At 38.7% G+C, this 12,496-nt stretch overlaps 1 protein-coding gene across 1 annotated transcript; it reads left to right on the forward strand.

Moving 5' to 3' along the window:
- Positions 1 to 2,774: 2,774 nt before the first annotated feature.
- Positions 2,775 to 8,453, forward strand: fezf1 (FEZ family zinc finger 1). Its single transcript, XM_030732374.1, has 4 exons — positions 2,775 to 3,590; positions 4,494 to 4,628; positions 5,450 to 5,582; positions 8,218 to 8,453. The coding sequence occupies exons 1-4, from the start codon at positions 2,775 to 2,777 to the stop codon at positions 8,451 to 8,453; spliced, it is 1,320 nt and encodes a 439-aa protein (XP_030588234.1).
- The last annotated feature ends 4,043 nt before the right edge of the window (positions 8,454 to 12,496 follow it).

Below are 12,496 nucleotides of genomic sequence, written 5' to 3' on the forward strand. Positions count from 1 at the left end.
ATCAATAAGACAATCTGACGCAGCAAAAGACAGGATACATTCTCCAGGTCATTAAATATTATCATAATTCTTATGATAATTTTAATGCTATTATTTATATTATGTTCTCTGAAAAAATGTATTACATTTAAATAAATTCTTCGTCACAGATTAATTAAAAAAAAGTATCACAGAATCTTGTTTATGGAGGAAAAAATGAAAAAAAAAACCCAAGAAACCTTGGTGTGATTTTTTTTTTAAGTCCAAGTCGATACTTTAAATAATAATTTGCACGAACAAAATGTAATATTTCAAATAACAGGACTCAAGGGGAAAAAACGAGGGTGGGCACTGGTTTAAAAAAAAAAACAACCCAAAAACATTCATAAATCTTCTTATGATGAAATTCATGATTATTAAAAAAAATTGTTCAAATTGTTTATCCGTTCAGTTCATTATAGAAGTGGCGAAAAGTCTACTATCACCATCCATACTATAGTCCGTTGTGTATTTGATGATATGCCATAAGAAGCCTTTATCCACACAAAATAAATAAATAATAATAATAATAATAATAATGAGGCAGCGCGGTGGTTAGCACTATTTCTTCACGGAAAGAAAGTCCTGGGTTCAAATCCACCATCTAACCGTGGCCTTTCTGTGTGGAGTTTGCACGTTTTCCCCGTGTCTGCGTGGGTTCTGTACTACGGCTTCCTCTTACAGTCCAAAATTAGTGGGGTTATGTTAACCGGTGATCCTAAATTGCCCATAGGTATCCATGTGACCGGTTGTCTGTCTCCGTATGTTAACCCTGCGTCGGACTGGCGACCTGTCCGGGAAGTGCCCTTGCCTCTGGCCCTGTGACAGCTGGGATGGGCTCCAGTCCCACACCCCAACCCCAAACCGGTGACCCTGAATTGGACAAACGGAAGAAAATGGATGGATAATAATAATAACGGATAAATGAATAAAGATACATCGTGCAATCTTACTACTAAATTGTTTCTATTGTTTCTTAATCATGGTTTTGGAATTCAAGTTGTGTAAGTAGTATTTGCCAGTTTTTCGTCGTCATATTGTAGATGTATCATCTCTTTGGTTGCTATTTGAATTAATTTAACACAAACAGCTATTGTTATTATTATTATTATTAGTAGTAGTAGTAGTAGCAGTAGTAGTAGTAGTAGTAGTAGTAGTAGTAGCATAGCTACTTACACAACTTGATGTAAAAATTATAATTGAGTAATATAATGCTTATAGCACAAAAAAGCAAAAGCGAAACTAAAGTAAAACTGCTACTGTGAGGCTTCAGTGAGGTTATAACAGAAATTTCTCCTGCTCTTTAATAATGTCATTTAATGTCATTTTTAATGTATTTTTAATAATGGCTATAAAATGTATATTATTCGCCTATTAATAATAGTTTGATTTTATGGAAGCCGAATTATAGATTGTAGATCCTTTGTAACTCATGTCTCCTTAAAAACCAACATCTTAGAAATAAAACCATCTAATTCCTTCATTATATAAATTAGATCATTTGTATATCATCATTTTTACATTGTGCCAACTGAGAAAAAACAGAAGAAGAAATTTATGTAATATACTAATATCAAGGCTTGAGTCAACCAATACAAATACCTTGTTAACTTTTTCTTTTCTGATGTGATTATGTTCACTGTGCTTTCCGGTGTCGCTCCTTGGGCCCTCGGCGGTCACTTTTATTTCTCTTCATCTTTTGTTCAAACCCTTGTAGGGCAAATTCAGCTCATTCCACTCCGAACCTGCTCACTCACTCTCTGCCTCCATTACTGACAGGTTGGAGCTATTGTTGACGGTTCGTGAGCCGTTAGTTTCATGCATTCATTCTGTGGAATTTGCGCTTCAGCCCACTGGCTCTGCGCTTTGTGCGTAAACGAGCTGCCTGCATTTGTGTGACTGAAAAAAAGAGATAAGACTCAATGGGGGGGGGAGCGTGCATATATTTTCATTGCAGAATTCTGTCTGTCTTTTTGTCTAGAATAGTCTCTTTTTGGTTTGTTTGCTTTGGTTATTTATTTATTTTGCCAGTACGCGTTTTAGCATCTAAAAATCCGGTGCGTAAAAGAAAATGGAAAAGCGCTCGAGTTAAAGTTGATCATTTCTAAACCCACCCGGGCTGACATCGATGACTTTATATCCATTTTCGGCTCAATATCTCGATCTGTTTTCTGTCTTGAGTTCAACCAAATGACATCTCCGTGTCTTCTTTGAACCGTGCGTAAAAGGCCTGGGTTTTGAGAGCCATAAACATGTCCAAATCTGATGTAAATCTCTGGCAGTTCGTGAACCTGTGGCCGCTGCGAGTCGGGCGTAACGCGATTTAAAAAAAAAAAAAAAAAAAAAAAATGATGTCACGTAAAACCACAAGGGGACCTGGGATTTACTAAGTACCTTCCAGTTGACCAGGAGTCCTGCCAAGTAAAGAACAGTTTCCTCCTCCTACTCTTCCAGCGGCGACAAGCTTAGAGAATCGACGGAGGAGAATTGAGCAAATTATTTACTTTTTCACTATCCTTCTTGGAAGGTAACGATCAGCAAGGTCTCGGCTCTTGGCACGCCGTTATCGAGCGAGCTGCGGCCGCCCTGATTGTCGTCAACAACCCGGGAACCAAGGCCTGTGTTTTGGAGGGGGGTGGGGGATCTCTGGCAGATGATGCCCTTTCCTGCGTGCCGGTGAAGAGCCGCACTGATCTCATCTCCTTTCCAGCAGCTTTAGTTGTTGTTATTGTCGCATCCCAGTTGATGTGGAGGTAATGGACGGTCCTCTCCGTCGCCCAGCAGGGATCCTCGGCTCACCCACGGCTTCAGGGAGCCATCCTGCGGGCTCAGAAATGCTCACCTCCGGCGGCAGCGGCAGCAAGCCTCTCGCTTTCTCCATCGACCGGATTATGGCCAGGACACCCGAGCCCAAGTCAATACCGCTCCCCAACTGGTTCCAGTCCGCTCCAGTGGGGAAACCTGATGCGTGTCCGTCCTCGCTGCATTGCATGATACCGCTGGTCCCATTTGGCTACGAGCCGGGCCACCGACTCAGTATCACCGGGCTGGATCCGGGACACTTAGACGCCTCTTCTCTCCCAGCTCCCGCAGACTTTTTGGGGTTTGGGTTGAACTATAAGAACCAGCAGGAGGACTCTGCTGTCAGCCAAACCACCGGGCAGTATAAACTCTTCAGACCCCGGGTGGTTAACCAGTCCTCCTTCCCCACCATGGGCACTGTTTGCTACCTGAATTGCGGTGGGGATTCGGGTGCGTGTCCGCCGCCGGCTAGCCTGGTCAACTTGCACCCAATGGCTTCGTATCTGCTCACCGCCCGACATAAAGCCTTCATGGCGGAGAAGAGCAAGCCGGGCCTGCAGCAGGCCGGGGAGCGGTACCCGGTGTCCGGCGTGCAGGCCTTCAAGGATCTGTCTCAGAACCATATCCAGCACTTCATCAAGGAGAGGGACCAGATCCTGAGTGACAAGATTTTCAAGGGCTCAGCGGCGGCTGCAGCGGCAGCCGCCCGGCTCAGCGGCTCCTGTCTCGGGAGCAAGCCCAAAGTTTTTACCTGTGAGGTCTGCGGTAAGGTGAGCATCCTGCATAATTTATTTACTCTTCAATCCATGGACATAAACCGGAAATAGCGGTTAAAAATAATCATTCTGGAGATTTTTATTTTTTTTAAAGAATATATGCCAGTAAAACGTGGGATAAATACTAAGGTTTTGAAGATATTTTGAACAATAATGAAGTGAAAGTTAAATGTTGGATTTGATTAGTGTGATCAATTAGTTGTTAACTTACAAATACGCATTTCGTTCAAATAATAAGGTTAAGCTTTTTTGAAGGCAAGACTATGTTTGTTTTATGAAAACAGTCTTAAATAAAACAATAATAATAGAAAATAGACTTTTTCAGCACTGATTTGGCTTAAAATCTCTTCACACCATGTCTGTGAAATATCACAGTTACTGTTGATTTTTATTTTAATTCCAGACTCGCTATTTTAAAAATTGAATCCCTACACGGAAGTGCAGCGTGTGCAGAAATTTATGTAAAAACAGAGATTTGCTGTGATCGTTTGAAACAACAAAGGGGGTTTAAGGAATTTAACATTTATGATTTATCTCAAATTAATTCAAACTGAGAATAATTCTAAATTACAACGCACCAAATTATTGTATGCCTAAACTGGTAGGTTGTTTAGGAATTAAAATTTTGGCGCGTGTTTTGTATCTTTTGAGATTTTGCTATTGTGTAACAAATGACCCATTCAGTGTATTCCAAGTTCATTAAATGACCCCCAACAGATTACATGTAATTAGATTCAATCGAATAATTAAAGGCACTCGTTCTCTTTTTTTTTCTTTCCACATAATAAACCTTTGAACTGAGCGGTGAAGTCGGCTGAGATTTTGTGTTCTTGTTGTCGGTCTTATTATGAATATTATTGACGTGGTGTTACTTTTTGTTTGTTTGTTTCTGCTTAGGTCTTTAACGCGCACTACAACCTGACGCGCCACATGCCCGTACACACTGGTGCGCGACCATTTGTGTGCAAAGTTTGCGGGAAAGGATTCCGACAGGCGAGCACGTTGTGTCGGCACAAAATAATCCACACTCAGGTAGGACGGGAAGCAATTTTGGGTCGTCCATTTAGTCCAAAGGTGGCCTTAAAGACCACGTATCTATGTATTTGTTATCCGATTGTTATATTGTTATATTTTTTAATTATAGTTTTGAATGTCGTATTCAAATATTCTCGTAGACCTTTGCTCTAAGTTTCTATCAGCTATATCAAATCATTAGCGTGAGTAATTGGAAATGTTATATTCCGTTACTTTATTGGCCATTTGAACGTCACTCAGGTCACAATCAAGTCGGTCACTATTTATTATTGTGTTTATTTAGCTAAAACCTGTAATTTTTTGTGTTCATTTTCCCCCAAAATCGTACACAAACGAACACTTAAAAAAGTAACATCATTTATTTATGACTACTAGTTAGTGCAGTCCTATAATTTAATATTTGTTTGCCGGGCGGGGCTTTAGCGTCGTATTTGGATCGCTATTTGGTCTTTCTGAGGTGTAACCTGCACAGAGGAAATTAAACAAACACTAATGGTGTTTATTTTCGTAAGAATAAACGCTTTAAATTAGGCATAAACACTGTCGTATTTATGAAAACCAATATGTTTTTATTTTTCTAGTAACAAACAAAAATAACTTTGCACTGAAAACTTCTTCATTATGGACGATGATTTTTGTGATGACGACATAAAATAAAAATTTGATTATACACATATTTGTTACGGTATGAGGTAATTTACAGACATCTCTTTGTGCAGCTCTGCAAAATGCTTCTGATAATTATGGAGCATTTTCCACAAATTTACAAATTTTTCCCCCCTTTCATTTTATTTTTTGTTGTTTATTTTTATTATTAGGAAAAACCTCACAAGTGTAACCAGTGCGGGAAAGCCTTCAACCGGAGTTCCACCCTTAACACGCACACGCGCATCCATGCCGGATACAAACCATTCGTATGTGAGTTCTGTGGGAAAGGATTTCATCAGAAAGGTGAGGTAGTTAAAGAGAAAATGGATCAAGATTTCCTTCTTTCGTCTTTTCCACTTTCAACAACTGTATTTAATATCTCAACTAAAACACCTCTTAATGATAATAATTATAAGCGTTCTTTCTAAAGCGGTAGCATGTGTTTTATCTTAAAACAAACAAAAAACCTGAGAAGAGGCACATTCTCATTATACAGCAGCTCTGATTTCACATCCAATTCTAAACATCTTATTAAAGAGTCACAAATATAGCAATAGCTCAGCATGTTTGTTCCCATTATATAATCACTTATATAGGGGGGATACAAAACACTGTTGACATCTTAATGAAAGTTAATGACCTTCACAGCCAGTGGTTCAAGTGAAACTGAATGCAGCCACTGTTAGCATTCTGATAAGTTTTTAAAGCATCACAAGTCAAATAACAGAGACTCAAAACATGACATATTGTTTGGCAAAAAAAAAGAATGAAAAAAAAAACCTGTGATGACATGTGACAGAAATGGGTGTGATGGACAAATGCAGCAGGTTTGATGCTAAATCCATTTTAAAGTCCCTGTGAGGACAGTTGCCTACAGACTCCATGCCATTTTCTGTATATAATCATTAAACATAAGGGCAAATCACACATGAAACAGCATGAGTAGGACATGTGAGTCTTATTAATACAGCAGACACACAATAATACAAACACTGGTCCAACAGCACCATTTAGACCAGTAATGACCAGGAAATTTATTTAACAGTAACAAAAAGTATTTAAGTGTTTTTATAGTTTTGACTGGGTGCCAGTTTAGGGCATCAGTAAATGACTGAGGGCTATCAGAATGGTGATTTATGCTTGTGTCACTGATGTATTGGTTTATTCAGTTCAGTTCACTTTTATTTATATAGCACCAAATCACAACATCAGTCACCCCAAGGTGCTTTATCTTGTAAGGTAAAGACCCTACAATAATACAGAAAAAAAGGATGTATGTATTCATTTGTTTATTCCTAACCATTACTGAGGTATAATTTCTTGAAACCAACTACATTTGTTAATTTTAGAAAAGTTTAGTTGGCTATGATAGCTAGAATAGGGAGTTAAAACGGCAGAGAAATATTCCCCTGGATTCATTCTGAGCTGCAATAACATAGTATGACATTAAGAAAATGTACTCTAGGAACCCACATTTTTAGTTGTGACAGAAGGCTGCACAAAAAGTTAGCAAGGGCTGCCAGGGGTCACACTCTGAGAACCCTGCCCACAATGACAATATTACAGTCTTCAACCTGCTCACAACTTTACTGTACTGTACTGTTGTATTGAATTGTAACAAGTCAGAAAGGGTGGCCAGTTCCTTTAGTTTATAAAACAAGCAAACCCTACAGTTCATCAAATAAAAACACACGTTTCATAAATTCAGTATGAAGGGTATGTTGTAATTTATGAAGGGTGTGAACCATTAAAGGCAAACATTATTAAAGCTGCACTATTAGTCGATGATTCGGGCAGCTGAATGACAGAATTTTTTAAGAAGATAAACTACAATCACCTGACCAAATACTGTGCAATCTAATACATTACCTCTGAGTTTTGAGGCTTCATATATTTTCCGGTTTTTATTGTCAGAAATGTGGTAATTTCAAGGTTTTATACAATATTAATGTTATGAGCATGGTAGTAGTGTACTGCATTGGACTGCGTTGTACTGAAAAAGCTCTCTGGTCCATGTTTAACAGAGTGAAAACAGCATCATTTGATTATCAAATAATTTAGTAGGATTTGAGCAAAAACTATTTCATTTCTCAAATGTGAACATGTCATGTTTATCTTAATTGTTCATGTGAGTAAAACTTAATTTTCACAAGAACACGACAATGTGGAATGATTCCGAGTACACAAACAAAAAGGTGTGTGTGTGGGGGGGGGGGGTGGGGGGGGCAAAGACAAATATTATGCAGAAAACTATTTAGTGGGTTTTTTTTTTCTTCTTTTTTTTTGGTTTTGTTTTTTGATTTTAACGCGCATGTAATAAAAATGAAGGAAACACACCCAAAATCCCATTATACACTACAGTAGTCATCACTGATAAATTGTAAATTGATAGTTAATTAAATTTTAGTAGTTATTTTATTGTTGCTAACTAATCAAATCAGTAATACTAAATAATGAATGTTCAATAATGTTTACTATTTATTACTAATTTTATAACATTACTAAAGTTTGTTTACTTATAGAATTACCTTATGTAATAAAATAATTGTTAAATCTGTTATATCTTATCATGTATCATAGCTGATAAATTGCTAATTTACAATAATCGTCAATCCAATTTTCATAGATGATTTAAAACCAATTATCAATCAATATGTAAACATTAATTTTCATTTCACTTTAACATAAACTCAATTTTAATTAATTTAAAAAGGAAAACCATTTAAACAAAATTTTAATTAACCATCAATTTACCATTTATTAACTATTGTAAAGTATTAATGCTTATTTTTTCCTGCTTTGATCCCATTCCACTTCCTCCAGTCAGACTGTGTGATGTTGATACCATTAAGAAAACATGTACTTTTTACCTCTAGGACTTGTAAGAAAATTCCATGTCTTAATGTTTTGTAAAGTCTCACCCTTTGTCCTGATACAGGAAACTACAAGAACCACAAGCTGACACACAGCGGGGAGAAGCAGTTCAAGTGCTCCATCTGCAGCAAGGCATTTCACCAGGTGTACAACCTCACCTTCCACATGCACACCCACAACGACAAGAAGCCCTTCACCTGCCCCACCTGTGGCAAGGGCTTCTGCAGGAACTTTGACCTGAAGAAACATGTCAGGAAGCTGCATGACCCAGCTGGTGCGCAGTCTCCCCCACAGGTGTAAAGACCTGAACACTGACTCTGAACCCCCAGCACACCAAAACACACAAACAAACTAACAAAAACAAAAAAACATACTGGGACCCCAAGACCTCAACAATCAAATTTTAACTAAACTTTGATCATTAGATTTAAGAAGCCCTGTAGGTAGCAGGGGTAAGATTTTTCACAGATGAGTCACTCATACCCTTATGTTAAGAATTTGTGCACTTTCTTCATCCAAACCAGTTAGTCAATAAGTGACTAAACCAAAAAGACTTTTTAAAATGTGTTTGTTTCCTGAAGTCTTAAATTGCACATGGTTAAGACTAAATATATTTAAATAATTTCCTTAACAATATTAACTAATGGGCTCAATTATTTAAGAACCCTTGAATAATTTAAAGGTTCTTTTGTACCCTGAAATTATTTAATTATTTTTTAAAAAGAAATAAATCAGATAATTTCTCTCTCAAGAAGCACCGAAGCTCTCTAAATTCTTAAAACTGACTTTATGTTCTTATTATTTCTGCCTGTGATCAAGGGTTTATAGCTGACATCATGTTCTGTGTTTTGTTTGATATAATTCTGTGTGATTTAATGACCTGAATTGGGGAGGAGTTACTTATGATTTTTAGAAATTAGAATTAGAAATCATGCCTTACAAAATGCAAATTTCCCCCCTAAAGTCATTATGAGCATTTGATGAAGTTGTAAAAGTAAAACCAGGCACTTGAGTTTCATCACATTTCATCACATTTTTTGGAAGTTATCTGGGTTTCAACACGTTAGTGAAGATTCAGATTTAATATAAGTAGTATTTTTCTACTGCCATCATATTCTGACCCCCCCCCCCCCCCCCCAAAAAAAACAAAACAAAACAAAACAAAACAAAAACAAAATAAAATTGGCCTATTATCACGTGATAGTCTAAGAATTAAGTCATTTGGGCATAAAGTGGCTAAATTGCACAAGCCTTGGAAAATGCACCTAAAGTGCGTTTCTCTTCTGGCTTTTTACAAAGCTGAAGAACTTTGTAAAGATGCAAATGAAGGAGCAAAATGTCCGGCATTACCACACAGTGGTGAGGAATCCTTCTAAAAATTGTTATATCCAGATCTGGACTAACTTCAATGCTGGTAAAACTTTCATAAATTCTTCAGTGCTTACAAAGAGACAAAAAACCCCAAAACAAAACAGACCTTGATGGTCTGTGTAGATTGTCAGACATCCAGATCATGGTAGTCTCTGGTAGTCTTTGAAAATGTTTCACCTCAAGAGTTTTTTCAGTTCTAAAACCAAATGGTGGACAGTCCCAAGCATTTAAAGCCTAGTGGGGGGTTGGCCCCTGGGAGGTGGTTGTTGACCTGCTATTGTTCATGTGCATCATCACATGAGCTAATGTGTGAAAAAAGGCATGGGTCATTACCATCTGGGATTTCAGGTGAAACTACTGTGAGACCTTGCTCCCCTCTATCAAGTAGCCTATTTAGATCACCTGAAGTAGAGTGTGAGCGGGGACTAAGGCACCTGGGGAGGGTTCTCAAGACTGTGCTGTAGGTGGCTAGCAGCTAGTGTCGTGAGAGACTACCTCTGCTCAGTGATGGTCATTCACAGGGGACATAGATGACTTTCTTTACTCCTTTTTCAAACCATCTGTCTCCTCCAAATTTTGACCTTTGCCATCCTTGAAATAGTATTCTTTATGCTTTAGGTGCAGATGTACAACTGCGTCCTGTCCTGTCCTGTCAAGGTGGCCCTTCTATGTTGTGCCTTGCGTTTGTGGAGTGGCTGTTTGGTTTTGCTAATGTAGAGGTCTGAGCACTTCTCACTGCGCTGGACAGCATACACTATATTGCTTAGCTTGTGTTTGTGAGTTTTGACCTTGAGATGAACAAGATTTTGTCTTAGGGTATGGCCGGGTCTGAAGTATACTGGGATGCCATGCTTGCAGATTGTGAACCTGAAGCAGCGCAAATCAGGATGACAGTTTTAGCTACCTTCTCCAGGGCAAGAATTCCTCCATCTCATCTCGCAATTCAAGAAATGAAGGCCAACATATCCCTGAGTAAAGACCAAAGCATCACCATACTATCAGCCAACAAGGGGAGGAGCACCACTGTTCGAAATTCAACTGATTATCAGACCAAAATTATTACACTGCCCCGCTGACAACAATATTTATGAGGTCTTAAGGCGAGATCCCAGAAACAACTACAAGAAGAAAGTCATCTGTTGCCTAACAGATGTTACCTCTGTTGGGTTGGCTGTGGCTCAGGAGGTAGAGCAGGTCATTTACTGATTGGAAGGTTGGTGGTTTGATTCCTGGCTACTCTAGTCTGCATGCCAAAATGTCCTTGGGCAAGTTATTTAACCTAGAGTTGCTCTCGATGTATTCAACGGAGTGCGAATGTGTGTGACTATGTGTGAACGTTAGCTAGAAAGCATTTAGATGTAGAAAAAGGGGCTTGTATAAAGCACTCTGAGTGCTCAACAAGAATAGAAAAGCACCATATAAGAACTAGTCCATTTACCATAAAGCAACTTGAAAAGGAAAAAAGCCATTGAGTACCCTACATACCCTTTATCCTGGAGAGGCTACACCATGTATATATGGGCTTCAGAAGATCCACAAAGAAGGAATCCCACTCAGACCCATTGTTAGCAGCATAAATTTGGTAAAATTTCCCAAGCGCCTCACCACCATCTTATCTCCACTTGTGGGTAACACACTTCATTACATTGAAAATTCCTCAGACAACAAGGTCTACAAACTTATGCTGAATCCAGATGACGTGGTTTCACTTTTGACTTGTATACCTACAACCGAAACAGTGGAGATGGTTAGATGGTTACTTGCCTTACTACCACATATTTGAATACAACAGGGTTTCTACAGACAAAAGCATGGATTTGCCATGGGCTCCCCAGTGTCCCATGGAGGACGTGGAAAGTAAAGCTCTTCGTTCCTTCAAAGGGATAGAACATAGCTACTGATACAAATATTTGGATGATACCTGGGTCAAAATGAAAACCCAAGAAGTAGAAGCCTTCACTGATCACATTAACTCAGTGGATAAAAACATAAAGTTCACCAGGGAGGATGCCAAGTGTATCGGTATACTATATATTGGTTACTGTTCTTGGACTGTGCTGTGCTCATTGAGGAAGATGCAAAGCTTCAACACTGAAGTTTACTAGAAGTCCACACATAGACCAGTACCAATTGTTTGACCCCCACCACCAACTAGAACACAAACTTGAGGTGATCAGGTCTCTACAACACTGGACCAAAAAACATTCCTTCTAAGGCAGAAGGGAAAGAAAAGGAACACACATGTAAAGAAAGGTCTTAAAACATGATTATCCCAACTGGGCTTTCATCAAATCAGCAAAGATGCACAGGCAACAAGGTCAAACACCAACTAGGGAGAAAGAGAATGACAAACAGGACAACACTGTTATTCCTTATGTAGCAGGTTTGTCAGAGAAACTCAGGAGCATTTTCTCCAAGCATGACATCCCAGTTGCCTTTTTCAAGCTCCAGAGACCTCCCCTGATTAGATCACTATGATATAATCACCTACAGCTACAGAAAATAATAAATATAAAATAGAATTGTTTTTGCATTCTGAGGAGAATGCATGGATAAATGGATAAAAAACATTTTCACTCATAAAATCTGTTAAAGTGTCCTCTTGAATCTTGACCAACAGACATTTCCAGGCATTGTAGCCCTGGATCCAGTGGAGCTGCATTCGAGAATGCAAATGTTCAGCACAGTGCTCCCTGATACAAAGTATATGCCATTGTGATGAAAGCGCAGAAAATTGTCCAGCAAGTTTATTCTGTACTCCCTCCCGCATGCTTTACATAAGCAGCTCTGTCAGCTCAACTAAACAGAGAGCGTGCCTGAGCTGGACTATTTCGTCTTGGTAAATGGACTGGCACTTACATAGCAGTCCTTTCTACTAGAAGTCTCATTCACCCAATTACACATACATTTATACTTTATATAACACTTTGTCTAACATTCACACATGCACTCACATTTCAATGGATGTGTCA

Source organism: Archocentrus centrarchus, chromosome 6 (genome assembly GCF_007364275.1).
Source record: "Archocentrus centrarchus isolate MPI-CPG fArcCen1 chromosome 6, fArcCen1, whole genome shotgun sequence".
In the NCBI taxonomy this organism is placed as follows: domain Eukaryota; kingdom Metazoa; phylum Chordata; class Actinopteri; order Cichliformes; family Cichlidae; genus Archocentrus; species Archocentrus centrarchus.

What these genes read in the sequence shown, in the direction of transcription:
- fezf1 (XM_030732374.1), top strand. Translation starts at nt 2,775, where the DNA reads ATGGACGGTCCTCTCCGTCGCCCAGCAGGGATCCTCGGCTCACCCACG. An exon ending in CCTGTGAGGTCTGCGGTAAG is followed by an intron (nt 3,591 to 4,493) that starts GTGAGCATCCTG and finishes GTTTCTGCTTAG; the next exon opens with GTCTTTAACGCGCACTACAA. An exon ending in GAAAGGATTTCATCAGAAAG is followed by an intron (nt 5,583 to 8,217) that starts GTGAGGTAGTTA and finishes GTCCTGATACAG; the next exon opens with GAAACTACAAGAACCACAAG.